A 20035-nucleotide genomic window follows, 5' to 3' on the forward strand; every position below is an offset into this window, starting at 1 on the left:
AGCCCCTCTCCTACTGACAGACCCCTGATGAGACAAGCTGCTCAGAAGGCACCCATGTGGGAGAAGAACCGCGACACTCATGCGAGAAAGAGAGATGCAAGTAAGGCAGAGGCTGGCTTGCCAAGTCACGCCTGGATTGTAACAGGTTTGAATAGCAACATTAAATCTGTATTTGATGGCTTTTAAGCTTCTTTTCGTATTGGACGTTAGTCACCAAAAACTAACAGGAGAGTTCAGTAGACACCGCCAACTTTCTAAGCAAACAGCAACTCTTTGGCACCTGCAGCTTGACAGCTACAGAGAGAAGTGTATCCAGCATACTGTATATACTGATGGGGGTTGAGAAATGCTTTCGTTTAAGTGGATTACTGAAAACGCAGCCAGCTTCTAGCACAGAGCTGGTGCACAGGAACTGATAAGAACACTCCAGTCTGGGCTCAAAGGGGAGTCCAACATTCTTCTTACCTCTGGAAGGCGGCGACTGTGTTTGAGTGAATCTTGACTGTATTTAAAGGCGGGGGGGGGGGGGGGGAGGAAAACGCGCTTGGAGAGGTTTATGAGAATTTGCACCATAAACTGGAACTGCACTGTGAAAATATGCGTTTAGGGAGTTTTTAAAACCAAATTTACATAAAATCACAATGAGATTTTTTTATGTCTGTTATAGGCCAATTAAATGCATTATGCAAACATTTCCAAATTCATACAGAGTAGATCTGGGACATTCAGTGCATGACTACATATATTCCTCCTGAGGGCTTAGCCCGTTTTCTGAAGTACCCAGATCTGTACCTCTAACTAGTGCTATAACAGAGACAAAAGCAAATCACCAAACCGTGGACAGACACCCTCAAATTATCCCCATGTGCATCTGTTTACCTTTCAGTCAATGCCCAGCCATTTAACTCTGAGAGGAAGGAAGACTCTGTGAACGAAAAATGAGGCTCAAGACAACTGCTGGCTATGCAATGGCTGGGTTTATACGGGCAGAAAGTTCAGGCCTTACTCAGGTTGAGAGTCTAATGGTTCTTACAGCCTCTGTCTGGGCCATGCAAAGCTGGCGTCACCGGTGTGGTCCTGATCCCTCAATCCTTCTGCAGAAGGCAAAATCTCTGGTAAAAAAGCTAAACCTGCTTTGAACGGGAATGGAGAAGAACTTCATCTGTGTCATGCAGTGTTTGGGAGCAAGTGGTGTGTGTCCAGCCCATTTAGGAGCAAAATGCAGAAAGGAGGCAGGTGACAAGTTATCAGAGCTTCAACATCTGCAAGCTGTGTGCCCAGCTAGTCTGGGTGAACGTTTCCTGTTATTACCCTGCCTTCAACCTCCCCTGCCCCCTGCTTTAGTTCATCTGGGGGTTGCGTCTGTCTTTCCGATACCAGTTCTGCAGAGTGGGGAAACGGGCTGGAACAGCATCAACAAGGTCAGGGATACGGATGCAAGGAGGAGCTCTGGGAAGCCCCCACGCCCCAGACGGCAGGACCGGACCCTTGGCAACTCGTGGGAAGATGGACCCGTTCGAGCTGGCGGTTTCCCGTCGACCGGGCCCCGGCAGCGCGGGCGGGTGGCCGTGCCCTGTCCCCGCCTCGGGAGGGAGGCAGCGCAGGGATCCGGGCTGCACGTCGGGGCTGGCCCCGGCGCGCTTGTGGTGGGAGAGCCAGACCTGAGAGGGGCTGGCCTCTGGCAGATGATTGACACCAAACTGGGTGAGGTTTCATGTTTTTTTTTTTTAAAAAAAAAAAAAAAAAAAGAAAAAAAAAGAAAAGAAAGAAAAAGGGCGAGCGCAGGGGAGGGGGTGACTGTGGGAAGGGGGAGAAGGAACTACTGTAAGAGTAAGAAAGTCCTGCCCAGCTGTTTGCGAAGTTTAAGATTTCCTGTTTCCCCTGCAGCGCCGAAGTGAAGTTTTCAGTGAGTCACCCGCAGTCCCGAGCAGCGGAGCCGCGCAGCCCCGCTCCCCCGCCGCCGCCGCGGCCTCCCCCGCCGCCCCCCGCCGATCCGGCTCCGCGATGACTCCAAGGCTACCGAGGAGCCTCCGGCGGCTGCTTCTGCGCCTTTCCCTCTGGGTCTTCATGGGCAGCTCGGTCCCCGCTCTGCTCGGGGGTAAGTGCGCGCCGGCCCGGCGCTGCCGCTTGACAGTTGCCGGGGCCGGAGGCAGGAACGGGGCAGGGGCAGGAGCAAGAGTCCGCCACGGGATGGGGCGGGGGGGGGACATGGTTGCTAAGAAAGTTTTGGAGGCTGGAAACGTTTCGGGAGGGGGTTGAGCGCGTTTGTTCATTGCCCTGCTGGAAAGTGAGCGGGGAAGAAAGGACTGGGAATCTGGGGGGTTCGCGGCAAAAAAAAAAAAAAAAAAAAAAAAAAAAAAAAAAAAAAAAAAAAAAAAGCCACCAACCAACAAAAAACCCTGCGATCCGTCCGTGGAGGGAAGAGGGGGGAGAAAAGAGAGGATCTGGCAGGAAACGTAGCAGGGTCTGGCCCGGCCGGAGGAGCCCGGAGAGGGCAGCTCGGGAGCTGACTGCCGTCCCCGGGGGGAGCGGCTGCCCGGCCCCGCAGCTGCTGCGGCGGCTCCCGCACCTGGTGCCGGGCCGTACCGTGTGCCCGGGGGGCGGCGGCGGGCCCGGGGGAAACCGGCCGGCCGCGGCCCGGGCCTCCCGCCCCCTTCGGTGTGCGCCGGCGGGTGCAGGATCCATCCCCCGGCACAGCTTTTGGGATGCGCGCTGGGATGGGGAGCAGCTCGCCCCGCACACCCGCCGGGAGAGGGGCTGGAAGATGCCTCGGGTGGTACATGGGCTGAGGGCCTGTGGCGCGGCCACAGGGCCCGCTGCTGCGTGGATCAGCAGCTGCTTACCCAAAAGTTGGTTTACATGTTGAGTTTCTGCCTCGGGCGGAATTAAGCCGTGATTGGGAGCAGCTGGGCTGAGAGTAGCAGTCATTCCTGTAGCAGTCAGTGCCCACGTTGTTTGATTTACTTTTAATGACATTTTACATCCCGTATTCTGTTTTCACCAAGACATCCTTAGATAGGTTTTTGAGGCTGTGGCTTGCAGTATTCTTCATGTAATAATTTGGAACGTACTAAGAGCTTAAAGTGCTGCTGCAAAAACAAGGTCCCTGCTCTGAGGAACTTTTGGTCTCAGTTCCACCAGTACTAACCCACGTATGTGAATTAACATCTGTAACTGCAAGGTTAGGCCCTAAGTCGTGTTGTAGCGCAACTGGTGAACCTAAGAAGAGAACATCAAATTGCAACAAAACTACATCTGAAACAGTTTTGAAGAATTAAATCAATTTCTGAGATGTCTTGTGATATCACATGTCTAGTTTTAGTCTTCAGGTGAGATGTGCAGACACCTGAGCTTCTACCAACTTTGCTTTGTGTCCTCTGATTCTCCCTTGTGGTCCATTGATGGTCAATAATGATCTCAAAATTGTCGCTAAAACATAATAACAAACTAAATAGCTCTTGTATAGCTGCCAATAGCTATGTACAGTATGAATAACTTCATGCTCCATTAATATTCTTGTCAAAGTCAACAGGTTTTACATACCTGCAGAGTTACTCATGGAAGCTTAGGGCAGATGAAAAAAACAGCTTAAGAATAAGACACTATGGTGCCCCAGGGCTCAAAATGATATTACTTTAAATTTGAGGTGTGCAGCTTCTTGTTGATTTTTATATATATTTTTATTATTTCTGATTAATATAAATGATACTCAACTAGTGATGGCTTTTGTTTTGATCCCAGCCCCACATTTTTTTGCAGATTCCCACCACAAAAAGCTTTAAATGAAAAAGTTCCACTTTTTAAAATCTTGTATTATTTATTATTATGGGTTTTTTTCACTCAACCAGTATAGACAGTCTCAAATTATAGGTAGATTTTAAAAATGGACATAGCTTAAGAGTTTGTTCTTCTTTCTTGTCGTAGGTCCAGTGAGGAAAAAAATTTATAGATTCGTTACAATACAGATTTTTTCATACTGGTCTTCATCTACACCCTATGATAACTAAAACTGAGCAGACCTGTTGTCAGATAATCTATTCTATAACTCCAAAAACTGTTTTAATAATCGCCATAGGATTCTATTATGTGTGTAACAGGAAGAGTTGGTCAGAAAACAACAGTTTGGATATTGGTTGTTATTTGGATCAAAATGAAAACTAGAGCTGCCAAGTGTTTGGGGGAAAACAAAACAGGGAAAAGAAGAGCTACTTTGTAATAATCAATAGTTCAGCTGTTCAGTGAGGATGAGGCAGGAGAGACACCAGACTCAGCAGAGCTCAATTCCCAGGTATGCCTACTAACCAGCTGGCTCTTGTTGGTGAAGAGGTTAATAAAGCCCCAGCTAAAATTTCATTTGAACATTCTTCACACCAAAGTATTAGACAGGAATGGCACATTCCCATAAAGATCCTGGACAAATTCACAAAATCATGAGCAGGTCCAATAGGAACTATCTACTTTGAAAAAGATGCTCTCATGTCCTGTACTACACACAAGTACTTAAAATTTTTGCCATAGAGTAAAGGGACAAGGTGTGATTTTTTTTTTAAATAATTGTGAATGATATATTGAGCATTTAATCAATAAATGGCAGCGCAAGCCAGCGGTTGCCCATGTAAGAAATCAACGCTGCTATGTCCAAGTGAATATGAATCTGTAATTTATCTTTGGGGTATCAAAACCAGAAATTTGTTCCTTGGAATAATCTGTGTAATAACTGTTCATTTCTGAACATCAGAACTTAATTTCTCCATTCAGACAAACTCTACTTGCATTATTGTCTCCTAATTTTTAAGAAGCCGTATCATAGTCGGTTAATTTTATAGTAACAAAATCAATTTTAGAGCTTCAGATATTTGCAAGAGGGAAGTATGAGAACAAACATCTTCATAACGTGGTGGAACATGTTTGTAACACGATGGAATCTAAAATGCATTCCTGCCCCCCATTAAAATTGGCAAATTTCCAGTTATTTCAGGAGGGAAGTAGGAATAGAACAGAGGCATTATTACATTTTCTTCTATTTATGGGGTATCCTTGAATTCTAAGACTTTTATACCTGAGACTTTGAAAATCACTTTTATTTAATCGCTATTTTGAGTTCGTTGGCATTAAAACGCTCCTATAATATTCAGGTGGTGAATTCCATATAGGAATGGTTTCTATTAAAAAAATGATGATCCAGATCTTAAGCTGCTGCAAATGAATATAGTTACATTAGCATCAGTAGAGTTTCATAGAGTTATAGCATATGAGTTTCCTGAAACAGTTTCAAAAGTAATTTCAAAAAAAGGGCAAATGGAGTAATCCAGATCTTTTCATATTCATAATATTTTTTCACTTTTATTTTATAAACACGTACTATTATATGACCTACATCTAGCCAAACAGCATTGCTTCAAAATTAAATACTCCTTTCTGGGATTAATTGCTACAGTTTCAAAGATGCAGTTGTGCCATAATGCTGGCTGATAAAAGTTGTCATTGTGACAAGGTTAATTCTGAACTTAGGAGCGAAGATGGTGTCAGGCTCTTACCAGAAGGAAAATTCTTCATAGTTTGGTTTTTGGGTTTTTCTGTGTTTATTTTTTTGTCAGGACTAGGCTTTTAGAAAGGAGTTGCTCTTTTGAAGGGAGAGAAAAAAGAGCGTAGTATCAGCGTAGCACCAGTTATTGGGGTTTCCCATGCTTGTATTTCCTCTGCAGGATATTTTTAAGATGATATTTTTGCTTATGTGGCGTAGGAACTTTTTTTTTTTTTCTCAATAACGTCTGTCTGTGCTATATGCACTTTGCTAGCATTCACTTTGTATCACTGTCACTCAAGAGCTGTGTCCCACGGTGTAGCAAGAATGAGCAAAACCGACTGGTTGGGACCAATTTGTTCCTCTCTTGGATTTTGCATAGCAGGGTGCATTTGTATCAGCTAGATACGAAATATATTGACAGATTTTGATGTGGAAGTGATCTGTGTGGTCTGCACGCTGGCTGGTATGGCTACAGTTGAGAGTTGATGGCACAGTGAAAGTCAGGGCTTCCAGCCACCTTTGAGGCCCCATGGTCCTGGGATCAGCAGGAGGGAGGTGAGTCGTTAAGAATCCTGGTCTGCCCACGGTCCCCACAGCCCCTCTGGCACCTGGTGAGCAGAGGAACATCCTGAGGCAGGTGGGAGACCAGCGGTGCAGTGTCTCCTTTGCCACATGGGAGGCCTTCAACTCAGGGGAAATTACCAGGTAGGCACATCCCAGGGACATCAGCTGGTTTGTATTGCTAGAGCATTGCAAACTCAGTAAAATGGACTACGATATCAACCAGCTCTGGGCAGTCGTCGCAGGGTACAAGGGATTTCCAGCATGGAGTAGTGGAGAGCCAGTCCTGTTATGAAAAAGTTGTCTGAGTTCTAGTCTAAGAGATTAGTGCTGAGATTTTGGTTTACTTAATAGGTCCTTAGTCTTAAATTTTTTGAGGTTAGGATGGGGGTTTTTTGTTTCTTTTTTCCTATAGGATAATGGGAACTGTTTTTTAAACTTGTATAATCCAGAAAAAAATAAAAGGTCATGACAAAATACTTGTGCCTTTTTTATGAACTCTAATTCCGGAAGGTAAAATAGACCAAAATAAATCAGAAAGAATATGCCTTGTTTTCAACAGACTAGTTATAAGTCCTTTCGAATTTTAACGTCACTGGCAGGTGGAAGTGGTAAGAGTTATATTAAGAAAGAGTGGAGCAACTTCTTACTGCAGGGGATAGATTGCTTTTACAGCAAGGAGCGGGCATGCATGCCGGGGCAGGGCATTGTGGCAAATGCCGCTGAAAGCAACAAGTTGGTACCAAATATTTGCAAGATTGGGTTCTCAGTGACCCAGATGAGTCTTCAACAGTTATTTTTCAGTGTGTCTTCATTCTGGCGTAAAGACGGAGCAGCAGCACTGGCATTGGTTGAGTACAACCATTTATACCCTGCAGTCTGAAAGAACACAGATTTAGTTAGTGTGCAGATGTTTAGGATACGATAGGTAAAGAGAGGAAGCCACTTCAAACACCATTGTGTCCGTTAAATTCTAGGGATTTAAGCAGAATTTAAATTGGAGGATGTATTAAGGGTTCTGCCTTGCAGTTTGTGTGGATTCCTGAGTCAGGTACTAATGTCCGTTTGTTTGCATTGCTCTGAAGTTTAGCAACTGTTTCAGATTTTAAGAAATAATAACATTAGCAGTGGCAGGAGAAATACTAGTTGCTGATTTGTCCGTGTTTGTGTATTGTTTTTTTTAGTGTGCCGTTTCCTTGCTCTTCCTCTTGCTCTGAATGCTATTGTGGTTGTTACAGCTGGAACTACCTGTCCTCTTTTTCATATGGGTTTTAAAGCCTTTTTACCTCTGGGAAGATCATCTGGGGAAGGAGTAGTTTTCCTTTGCTCAAACAACTGGTATTTAGCAAGAACTTCCTGCTGGCATTCATCCCTGAGTTAATCTGGTTAGAATTAGAGCTGGTTGAGAGTTTTTGACACTGTTTTTCATGGGAAAATGCTGATTTGTCAAAACTGAAACAATTTGTGGAAATGTACCAGTTTCCATTAAACTTTCATCAGGAAACCTTCCCCCACACACACACCCTAGTCCATGGTGGCATTTCTGATATAGAAGGATAGAGAGAAAAATTAATCAATAATTAGAATAATCACTGGTCGAGTATGGCAGAAAAGCAGGATCACGTGTCTGGTCTGACTCATAGAATGCACATTTGAATCTGGAGCTCCCCCTATCCACTCTCCCCAGGATATTGGAGGGCTGTCAACTCTCTCGTTGTGCGTGCATGCGCAAACACCCCCACACCCACCACTTCAAATGATTTTGATTTCACTCTGGTTGTGAATATGAAAAATGTATGAAATGTTACAGCACTTTGTGGGGCAGGAAAAGCATTTTCCTGACAGTGTTTTTTAGGTTGACCTGTAGCCATGTGTTCATTTTCTCCCTGTTGAGTGGGAAGGGCAGTGCTCTGAATGACTGGTGTCTTCTGGTCTTCGTTTCATATCGTAATAACAAGCTGTATTCAAAAATTTCTGTCATGCAAAGGAACCACAATTTTTTATTACTAACAGTCCTGAGAGTCTGATTCCAGGATTCTAGTTCTCTACTCACCCAGAGTAGTATTTTGCCAAAAATTCGACTGAAATGAATGGATTTCAGGAGCAGATAGAGGAGCCTGCTTCCTCATACCTAAAGCATCCTTCAGTTTACAGCCCAGCGGATACATCACTACAATGACACCTAGGGTTAACTTTGTGCCTTTGAAACAGTAATCTGGAACCAGAGGTATTAGAAAGCTGTCTTTTGTTTCCTATATACCTTCTGTTTGTACCCAAGGACTTCAGCCCACACCCTCAAAAGAGCTGTTGCCCTGTTCCGTAAGTAGACGTCTGAGGTTTTAAGGTAAGAAAAGAAAGACTTATAGAGTGCCAAAGGCGTAAACTCAGCTAGTGATTTGAAAGTTATGGCACATTCTTTCTGGCTTGTTTATAGTCACCAGTAATACAAGTTTTGAGAGATAGCCTCTGCCCTCTGTGCAGTTGATCGGCTCCTCCAGGACATTGCATTGGTATACCTGTGGGCTTCATTTAATTCAGCATTTAAACTCAGTTAAAAAAAAAAAAAGGTCTATGCAGAAGACATTAGAAAATCCATCTTGTGTTCCCAAGGTCATGGTGACTCTGTCAGGGCTTAGAGACTTTCTTGTGTTAGAACAGCAAGTGTATTTGAACAGGACAAACTCAGACAGCAGCAGGAAGGTTTCACAGTCTTATTCCTCAGAGCAATATTTTCCAAGTAAAGACCCAAGTGTGGTTCTTACATGCCTGGGGCACTTTAATGGGCCTCTTTAGAAACAAGCATTGTGCAAGTGGAGCGCATGCAGGGCCAGATTGTCAGCTGGCATAAATCAGCTTTACTCTGTTAAAGGCAAGGAACCTGCCCTGATTTATACCAGCTGAGAATCTGGCCACGGAATAAATAATAGGCAACTGTATGTTATGAGGCTGTAATTCTCTCGAGGGGGCTTTTGTGATATCGGTCTTACAGGAGCCAGAGTGATCCAGTTCTTTTTCTTGGAGCAAAAGAGTAATTTGACTGCAGTATTTTGAAGTCCTCAGAATGTTAGGAAGGAGAGATTTCAGGCAGTTGAGGGAAAGAAGATGCTTCCAAACTTCTTGTAATGTATCGTAAAGGATCTTTCCGCAGGAATAATAATGGGAGCAGAATTTGGGAGGATTGCAGATGAATTGATTTGTGATAGGTAGTCCTCAAAAAAGAGGAATGTGTAAAAGGCGTGATTTCTCATCGAGACCAGGCCTTTCCTTCAAACACACTTGTTTACATTTCCCAAGCTGTATGAAAACTGAAGCTCCATCATCACTGATAAGCTGCTAGTCCTGGTGTAATTAAGAAGGAAGCAAAGTGGAGAATGGGAAACGAAGACTAAGGGCCAAACTGCACCTCAGAATGTGGATGTGGCTTTTAATTTTTTTTCACCCAAAAGGGTCATAAGTGAGCTGGTACTCGTTTTATTGACTTAGAAAGAAAAGGGGCTTCAGTTAGATTTTCCAAGAGTTAATCTGTAGTTCTCCTGCGTCTAAATATTTCAGACGTGAGATGCAGGTGAGCCACCTCCCTCCAGTATTAATCCTGCTGTGGATTCTGCAGCCCAGAGTGAGAGTAAGAGCATCATGCGTATACGTCAGCTGTTGGCATGGCTAGGTGGTGCCTGGGGCTTTTGGATCATAATGTGGTAATTTTGTAGATTTCATCTCACTAACTAATATAAGCACATTTTTAATGTTGCTGTACAAGAGGGTGAACTTTGAAACAGACCACAGATGATTACTAATGGATTATCACTTCTGGTTATTTTCAGGGAAGGAAGCAGAAGCAGCTGTCCAGGATTCTTGTGTGTCTTGAGATGCTGATCTGGTCTGATCCTTGAGATCTAATTAGTAGCTCAGATCCTGTTGACAACTCACTATAAAAAGCTGCAGAATGGCAGAGGTTTTGATAGCACAGCTTAGGCAACAGTTTAAGAAAGGTCTTAGTGCTCAAAGGGAGCTGAAATTTCTTACCGTTTTGACTGCTCCCAAGTTTTTAGTGTTACCTGGCTGTCCTGACCAACTTCCATATGCTTTAGGACCTCTATGGCAAATCTGAAGTCATAGTTACATGAGGACTTAGCATACCTTGTGCACTTAGTGCTCCAGGAGAGCAGCATCTGTGAATAACCTCTGTCCATTAAAGTGCATGCTTGGGGAAACATGGTAGATGTAACTACACTTTTTCCCTTCCCAGGTTTTTTCTCCAACTGTCTAGTCTCTTAAAATATTCCTTAATTAGACAATTAGTATGCACTGTGCAATTTCAGGCCACTGCTAAAGAGAGGTCTGTAGCTACACGCTGGTTTATTTTACTTCAGCTCAGTGTAGAGCTACTAATGAACATGAAGTAGCACTTCTCTGTTATCCTGAGCAAGCCATTACATGGGCTGCTTCTATTTTTTTTTTTTACCTTTTACCCTAAAATGGGCTGCATTGTAAAAATATACACAACCAAGTATGTATCTTTTTCATTATGTTATCAATAGTGATAAGATGGAAAGACAATAAAATCACAAGGGGGAGTTCAGCATCTGACCAGCACTGAGTTGCTTCCAGAGTTCACATGAGAGTTGGTCGCTTCCTGCTCTCGGGATGCTCCCCCCTCAGCTCCGTAGCTATCTTAAGCTTTCCTGTAACATGACTGGGTAGTGACTCCAGGGTGTCCCATTCTTCTTGAGAAACTCATAGAAAGAGTGCAGGAACAAAGAGGTAAATCTTTGTGTGTTTGACTAATGGGAAGAATTAACGAGGTTTTGAACAGCACAAATTTGTCGATCGGCGATCAGGAGCCCATGAAGATTCTGAGAGAAGAGCTGTCATATGCAGGTGGTGGTTGATCCTTTATTTCCTTTGGATGGTTCTGCGTGCAAGCATGCAGCAATTACCCTTCTCATTTGTCTCCTGCAAACAAGGAGATCTATGATTCTGCAGTGGCTGTGCTGTGGCAGTTGGCCAGCTGCCCTGCTGTGTACCTTCTACCTCCCCACAGTTCCCATTACCGATTTTCACGGTTGCACTGCCTCCTTTTCCTACAGTGGTTAGAGCCTTTGCCCAGAAAGTGGGAGGCCCGTGGTCACGTCACTCCTCAGCCTGAGAGTATCTAAACTCCATCAGTGGTGGGCTCCAAGAGGCAGGATCCTTGCTGGCTGAGACTGGGCAGGGCTTTAGAGGCGGCACTCTGAGGGGAAAGGGTTGACATGTGTGCGGGTGGTCCCCCGAAGCATGTCAGAGGAGAAGAAAGCCTGTTGCCTGATGGACTCATTCATTATTCCAGCCCCTGCAGGGTGACTGATATTCTCTCCAGGGAGTTCGCAGCACAACAAAGAAAGACTTTACATACAGAATCTTTTTTTTTTTTCCTTTTTAAACTGAAAACAACCATTTCTCATCCTCATGAAAAGATCAGAGAGGACCATGTAATAGTCATGACTTCGTAAGCCCCTTTATTGAAGCTTTCACAAAGTAACTAGGTCAGTGATACATGCTTCTGAGCTATTGAATTTCCCCTCTTCCCCTCAGTCTGTTCTTCCATTTCCTCACCCAACTTTACCACAAGGGAATGCCTTAAGTCAAAAATCTGGGAAGCTGATCCTTTTACTGCATTTGTAGTATTCTCATCTGGTATGTGCAGTGCCAGGCCATCAGGCTTGCAAAGCTGGCATAGCCCAAGTTTGCGTGTAAACAGCAATACCACATTGTCTGGTTGTAACTAAAGCCATAACTGCTCAGTTTTTGCCTCTGGACAATAGAAATAGGAAGACATTCCATGGGAAGAGATTGGTGAACTATTCTGGAAAAGGGAATCCAAAAAAAAAGTGTTTCTTCACCTTTTTTTTTCCTTTCTCCATCAACTCCTTTCTTACACACTCCTTACTTCTCGCATTTTATACTTTTACCTTGAAGTTTCTGCCCGGCTAGGGGCTTTGCTGTTCCCACTCCCACTATGTACATGTCCCCTGCCTTTAATGTGTATAAAGGAAGATTAAAAATGTGATTCAAATTAAATCACCAAAATCCAGGAACATGGGGTTCAGAATGAGGACTTGGGCATATCCCATGTAGATTTTGAGTTGCTTAAAAATTAGGCACTTAACCCTAAAAGGAAGATTTCAGAGTATCTGTATTAGGGATGAAAGCTCCTCCTACACATGTTGGAGGGGGTTAGAGGCTCATTCTTTTACAAGAGAGGAGGAGGCAAGACTTGTTGGTGACTTATAACTGAGAACAGCTTTTGCATCTCGACCCATGGTTAAAGCAGTGAGCTAGGAAGTGAGAAGCTTGGGCTCGGTTTCTCAGTCTCTGGAGACCCAAGGTCAGATGTCCAGCTTCCCACAATTTCATCCATTGTATTTTTGATGACACCATTAAACTTCAGTACAGTTATTTGTGCTAGAATTTCCACGGTTTCCACTAGTTCTGCTTAACATGTGGCAAAAAATTAATGCATTGATGTGTGAATTACAGTTTCTATAGACAATTACAGAACTTGTGGGAAATGAGCAGAGATTTGTTTCAACACTAGTCTATTGTGATTGGGAAACTGAGGTTCAAAGAGAGCCATACCACTGTTATTTCTCAATAGAAATTCTGGATTAAAGCCCTCAGAGCATGTAGAAATTCTCATCAGCCTCAAATACCCTGCCAAGTTCAATAAGATACAGTTAACACTTTTTTCTCCCCTACTGTTCTCTGGTTAAGAGGCCATGTGCCAGGAGCTGCCAGGGAATGGTGAGGCACAAGGAAGCTTTGGTAGCTTGCTTCAGTTTGACCATTTAAGGCCGAACTCTTCCCTCAGTTGACTATGTGTATATTATTCACAGTTCAGCCAACTTGCACTTCCCCTAACTTGGCTTTTTTGTTCTGGTGACTTGTAGTGTGATTGTCAGGCACATACCTACTGGTGGTTTGAACTCAGAAACATATTGGCCTTCTCACGGGTGAAGGTGGGTAGCAAATGCTAGAAGCAAACCACTAATTATTTGAAGTATCTTACCCTTGAAAGTTAATGACAAGGCACGTTTACCACTATCTTAACCACATAGCTAGAAATAGAAAACACTGACACCTGCCTTTCCAAGCTGTTGCTTAGCGTGAATAGTTAGACTACCCGTGCAATCATCACTCTTCCCTTTAAAAAGTGGATTTTAAGTTTCCTTTTTTTGCTTTTGAAACGGAGGTGTTGATAGCTTTGACCAGAGCAGTAGTTTCCACTCGATTGTCCTTAGGCCTGCGGTGGGTTAGGAAGCAGGTGGTAATGTTTGTTTAGGGAACCATACTGCCTTTTGAGCATTTTCAGATAAGAGTTTAATGTTAATGATTGCCCGCCTTTTGAAAATGACAGACTGTTGTGGTTTTGAACATACGAAGAACAAAAGAATGAAGAATAGTATCTACAGCTGCTGTTCCCTGGCATATCCCTGGGTAGAGATTTGGTTAGATATGCAGGCAGCTTGCCATGCCTTAATAAGATACCACACATCCCATAAACAGCAGTTGCTGGGAGCGTTTGCCTCAAGGCAAATGTAAGGTAGCACAACCTAGCTAAATCTGCTGTGCCAGAATGCTAAACTGTGGGTAGGGGAGCTCACGTGGAAGTTAGTTGATGGAGAATAAGGTGTTAAGCTGTGCTAATGTGATATTTTAGACTCGGTGGAGGATGAAATTATGAAAGGTGAACAAGCATCTATCCCAACAAATGAAAGCTGTAGGTGAACTAAATCACTCAAGAAACAAGGTGTGCATTTCTAACAAACAGGGTAATTTCATTATTAGAGCCCTGCCAAGGGATGTCGTGGACTTTCCGATGCAAATCTCTAAAACAAGACAGGGTTTTGCTTGTTAAACACATATCCGGAGAAGTTAGGGCTTTGCAAAACTAGCTGAGTGGAATGATTTCACTTGCAGAAGGCCAGACTGGGAACATTCATCCCACATCTTCCTGACATAGGGGTCCTGTAACCTGTGATGCAGCAGGTTACCACCACCAAGCTGGTATCACTCATGTCCCTCTCAGAATTAGGATTAGCATCTCCAGAAGTAACAAACAGTTAAGCTACTCAGCTAACTAACGCTGTGCAAGGATATGTCAAATATGCATGAGTTATAAAAATTTTAAAAATTAAGAATTAAAAAAATGTCTCTGTTCCGACAGAGCACTTTCCTCTGGTATAACTTAAGCTATTACTGCATTTGGAAAGCTTGGAATTGTTGTGTTTTGCGAGAATGCTTTTTAAAACATACTGTGTTCTACATGAGTGCAGCGTTTGTGAAAAATGCCAAAGTGACAGCTTTAGAGAATGAGCTGCCCATGTCAGTGAACAGTTACACCAGAAACCATAACAGAGCATGCAACTGGCTCCTGATGTTTAAAGGGATGCCGAGAGGTTCAGCTACTATGTCCGCGTTATGCACAGCCTTCTCAATGACAGTTGTTGAAATACTACTTTCATGACATAATTATTAATCCACTTGGCATTTGATTAAAATGATCAAGGCATTTCATAGAAGCCCTTAGACATCCTGCAGACTGTTACTGATTTCTACAGTTGAATAAGTGCCCTCCAGATGAAGGATGATGATGTGCTATGACCAACACACAGAAACATTCAGTGACTCCAAACTGTTACACATCAGCTAGTATAATTTGACATAGCAGCACTCAGAAATCACAGATTAGCATCTGCTGGAGATCTTATCCTATTAAATTTAAGTAATACATGTGACAGTAAACATCTCCTCTCCTGTGGTAGCAGGATGAGGAATGTTATGCTGTTGCCAGGAATGAGTTGCACCGCTTAGAAGTTTATGAAGGTGTCATCGTATTTTGCTTTTCATAGTTCTCAGTTGTTAGAAAAAAATTGTTGAAGTAATTGGATGAAATTTGAGATATTCAGATGAAAATTAAGAGGCAATGGAAGGTTTGCTTCTGAGGTGCTGCTTGATACGCATGATCTTGTGTTTCTGTCTTATCTCTTCCCAGCTTTCTCCCTGAAACAATTCCTTCAATAGAAGTAATTGTTTTGTAGACACTTAAATGAGTTTCTTCTTTGTAATGTTTCTTCTAAACAAGCTTGCAAGTCTATATTCTGTCTTGGAGTGCTAGTGAAAGATTATGGTCTTGAGAATGACATAAGATATAGCCTGAGGACTGAAATAGTGGGTTTAGAGAGACAAGGACCGTACCTAGAGCAACTGTGAGGGGAAAACCCTAGAAATCCCACTCCGTGTGTACATTTCACATTTACAATTTTATTCTGCCTCATCATAAACAAAGTGTAAGAGCCTGCAGACTCTCACACATCTTCAGGCAGGTAGACTAAACATTTTAGACCGGCAAGTTCCTTCCCACTGAGCTGCGCCTAACGTAGGAATGTCCTCACCTTATGCTGTAATGCCAGCCCTGCTGGGGGCTGCCCGCTGCAAGCAGCAAGTAACGTATTGTTGTGTGGAGTGAGAGTTGTTGTATTCCTACGTGCAGATATTTTAATGTCCAGGGCTAATTTTTTTATGTGGGGACTTACCTGCTGGACCATGCACACATGCAGAAGAGACTGTCCTTAAAATACTCAGTTTTATAGTATGGTGAATGAATCCTTCCCCTGTGATTTAAGGCAAAGATAAGGACCTTTCAGTGAACTTTCAAGGGATGTATTAATGGGTGAAACACCTGTTTATTTCAGAATGGGCAGATTTCACCCATGGCTTTTATTTTCCTTTAAGCCCAGTAAAATTTCAGCCTCAAATAGAAATGAAGGACCTGATTACTCTTTCCCTTATTTCAGCAGGATGGTATTGCCAGCTAGTGATTCATAGTCTCAAAGGTAACTGGAGGGAGACATTTGCAAATGCATTAAAAGAAACAGCTAATACCTGGGGGATATGTTCGCAAATTTACCTTCAGCAGATGAAGGAGATGTTGCTTTGTTGGTAGAGATACTTCTTTACCAAGAAATCTGATAACTCTCTTTAACAGCATGCCACAGCAGTAGGATTTCTGCAGCAGAAATCAGCAAAAGAAAGTTTTCCTAAGGTTGAATATCATTAGAAGTGTATATTTTTATGCATGTGCCCTTTTCTCAGTACTCAGTTTATAATTCCCATTAACGGTTGTGGAAGTTAGATGCATCTATCAAAAGAACATATCCCCAGGGTATTAAATTCTGTTATTCTGCTTCTTTGCATGTAACTTGACAGAGACAAATATAACCATCCAAGCTACTGAATTTGAGAAAGATGTGTATTTTTCCCCAAATCCATTCAAAGTGATTCTACTCCCAAGGGATTACATTTGAGTCCAACTTTCCTCTGATTTACTATTTTAGCTGAGCTGATGGATTATGAAAGAGAGTAATTTCTTTTTCATACTGTTTTCCTGAATCTGTCATTCAAAACGTGCTGTGTGGGGACAGAATGGTTCATAAACATTATTTTCCTGGAGGAAAATGGCTTCTCACAGTAAAAAGGAGCTCTGAACAGAGCTTCCGCATAAACATGTTTGCCCATCAGTGACTGACAGAGAAGCCTCTGTGCGTGTTAAGGATGTGGACTCGTTAAACGAGACTTCTTATTTGGAAGCAGTTTTTCAAATAGACTAGGAAGAATTGGTTATATTCAAGTCTAGAGAAAGAAATTGCATAGGATTCTGTTTTACCAGAATCTGTAGATTATGTTGTAAACTGGTAACCATAGCAGGAGCATCCTTTGGTCAGGGGACGTGCCTTAACATAAATTCAAGATATCTCAAATATTCCTCAAGGTCAGAGGTCTTCAAAAAGCTAAGCAAAATGAGATCTTTTATGTTCCTTACATTACTAAGTTGTCTTTTTATATTTAGCTTAAACCAAAATCCCCAAGTCTTGAATTGTGACTACAAATTTTGCACCCTAAACATATCCTTGTTTTTGTTTCATTTCCTTATTTGTTTGTTTATGGCTGGGAGGGAGGGATAGTGGCAGTGAATGCACTTAAAAAAATCCCGCTAATACCCTCCTTTTATCTGGAAAAACAAATATTTATAAATCCCTCTGAATCATGTAACTGTGTAACGATTGCAAGTTTGAAAGCACAGTTGTCTGGTTAATCCATTTAAATGCTTATTTTGAATGGGCAGCTGTGAGCCTTTGTGTGCTCGCAGCTTCTCCCCATACTTACTGGTGTGTTATAAAATACCATGGAAATTCTGGTTTGGTTCAGCAGCAACCTGCATACACACATACGGTTTTCTATTGTACAAGATAGAGACTCTCCCTATGCAGAGCACATCCTTGCTTAAGGTGGACTTAAGAGCTGTGGCTGAAGCCAGTTTGCTCGGTCACTTCCAATCCTGGTTGTAAAGGTTGCTGAGATCATGCCTAAAGAATGTGCGGGTCCTGGTCAGAGGCACAAAGCACCCCCTAACTCATGACTTGAACGTGCTCCAGCAGTTGACGCAAAAGGTGCGCTTGTGAAGGGCCAGTACAGAGGGGCAATATGGAGTTGTACACGAAAAAAGATTGAGGAACTTTAGTTGGAATCCCTCCGCCTAGGTAAAAATAAAACGCTGAACGGCAGGACTGCAATTTATGAACTCCAAACCATGCCATTGTACCTAAAATATTTTTATGTCTTGCTATTTGTGCCCCTTGTGCTTCGTAATTATGAAGTATTCTCTACTTGTGAATGTTACACTTAAGCCAGTATTTGGACGGATGCAGGCCATCCCAATTACTGTGTTACATTTTGAGATTGCTTTTGATTATTTTTTTTTTTTTTTAATCCCAAATCCGTTATTTAGATTTGGCTTCCTTTGACTAAAGTTTTACGCCTTGGTCCACAGGATCTTCCTTCCAGTTTACAGAAATGGAAGTGTAGTCAGAATCAGGCCCTTTGAAATCAGAGATATGAATTAAAGCTCAGCAAAAGTTTCAGAGCAAAAGGTGAAACCCAGGCAATACTTTCGTCTGGGTTTACGGAGCATTCTCCCAGACTAGCAGTAGTTTCAGGTAAATGTTCATCAGACTTTTCCCCGAAAACAAAGCAGAATTGGGGTGACCGTCTGAGTTTTATTTTTGTGTTCACATTACAGATCTGCAGCAAAATCATGTTTCACTTCTGACAGAGGATATCTGTGCTTCACAGTACTATCTGTCCCTTTTATATAGTCCTTTCCCTTGAAAAAATTATATTCTAAAAACAAGAGTGTTCTGACTCTTTCAGCATACTGTGAAGAGGATACATTTGCTAGGTCTGTGTACTGCTGAGGATACAGTCACAGAGAGTCACCTCTTTTCTCAGAAGACACTTGTCTTCTCAGATGTCTCCCATAAATGATGTTAAATGACTTGAGACACCAAAAGTACTACTTCTACGCTTCAAAGTCAGAATAACCTTCCATCTACTTTCATAGTGGATTTAAACAGCTCTGGGACCCATCCTGAGGTGCCTCTGCAAATATTTCTGGGGAGGAACATCAATCCTTGGAGTGTTCCCCACAGCGTTATAACCCATGGGGATGAGTCCTAGGCAAGTCCCACCTGCCCTTACAGTGACGATGCCTGGCAGAAAAGAAAAACTGCAGAGCCCTTGTTTCCTCTCCAGGAAGGGCGGTGACCTCTCCCATCTCAGGGCAAGCGGCATTTGAAAAGTGTGCTCAGGTTGGAGCCAGCAGCAGACAGCAGGTCCCCCGTGTCCCCGGCGCGGTAGGCAGCCTGCCCTTGCCCCACAGGTAACTGCAGCCGTAGATCCACAGAGGCTTTTCTCTGCCCTCAGCAGGGCTGCTGCTCTTGAAATACACAGTGTTGCATTGCCCTAACTGTGGGTTCCCGCTCCTCACACCACATTCTTTATTGTGTTTGTGTAGTCAGATAGTTGTCTAGACTGGAGTACTGTTCTGGGTCAAACTGGCCTTTTCGGAAGGGGAGGGAGGAGTGGTAAGGTGCGGTCTGATTCCTCTGGGAGGGAGGAGAAAGTGCAATGAGGGATGTGAACAAATAACCAGAGCAGGGGGGGCAGGACTGCTGTTTTTTGCAAACTGAAACTGTTTGTGCAGATATTTTCTGTACGGCCTCACTAGAGAGAAAAGGAAAAGGGAAGATCTTTTGTGTTCACAATGCTTAAGAAAAAAATTAGTATTTTTTCTTAAAACAGTCTGAGGGCTTCTCCGTGAGGCAGACGATTGTTGTTCTCAAAATATGTGTTTCCTTGCATCAAAAAGGAAGAACATTAAAAATAAGGTGTCAGAAAAGGTGTGTGTGCGCGAAGGAGTCTCTGCAGTGGCATCCCCAAAGGAAGGGTCTGCTGAGGGCCCTTGAAAGCTAGCTGTATGTGACAGCAGCCTTTCAAAAGGGAAAATGAGTATGGCCTTATGACTTCCAAAACCTGTCAGGAAAGTGTGACAGTAGTTTTAAAAGGGTATTACTAAAGCAAATTAAATGAAAAATAAAAGCATGAAATGGCAAACACAGGGGTGACACTTTTTCTGATTCACCAAGCAACCTAGCTGTATCAAAGGGAACCTGGGGGAGTCAGACGTAACTTTGAATTTCCTGTTTTGTGTGATTTCTCACAGTCTTAATGTCTGTGCTTCGTTTTCACTACTTAAAAAAGCAAGCAAAAAATCTCCCCCCAAACTAACATATGTCATGACCTTTCCTGGAGGTTCTCTGAGACCAGAGAGGGTTTGCAAGTGCCTGCAAGTCTCCTGAGTGAACGAACTGTATTAGTAAACATCTGCTCCTCTGTATTAACTCTTCATAAGGCACAGCGGCTGCTTTTGGGTATTATTTACACAGTTTCCTCTACATTTTAGTTATCTTAGTCTGCTCTTTTGAATACACTAGAATCCGGTGGACATACATTTAGCAACAGTTTAACTGTAGCAAGACTTAACTTTAGCAAGAGTTAACTGTAGTTTCAGGG

The 20035-nt window shown here is 43.0% G+C and overlaps 1 protein-coding gene across 1 annotated transcript in view; it reads left to right on the top strand.

Annotated features, from left to right (window-relative positions):
- The first annotated feature begins 1344 nt into the window (after positions 1-1344).
- The window catches only part of TGFBR2 (transforming growth factor beta receptor 2), a 66088-nt gene continuing 47397 nt past the window's right edge, over positions 1345-20035 (top strand). Inside the window, exons 1-2 of the mRNA XM_074575099.1 lie at positions 1345-1704; positions 1888-2098. Coding sequence (XP_074431200.1) covers positions 2005-2098 — 94 coding nt within the window. The 5' untranslated portion in view covers positions 1345-1704; positions 1888-2004. The remainder of the gene's footprint in view (positions 1705-1887; positions 2099-20035) is intronic.

This window comes from Larus michahellis, chromosome 2, assembly GCF_964199755.1.
Source record: "Larus michahellis chromosome 2, bLarMic1.1, whole genome shotgun sequence".
NCBI lineage: Eukaryota > Metazoa > Chordata > Aves > Charadriiformes > Laridae > Larus > Larus michahellis.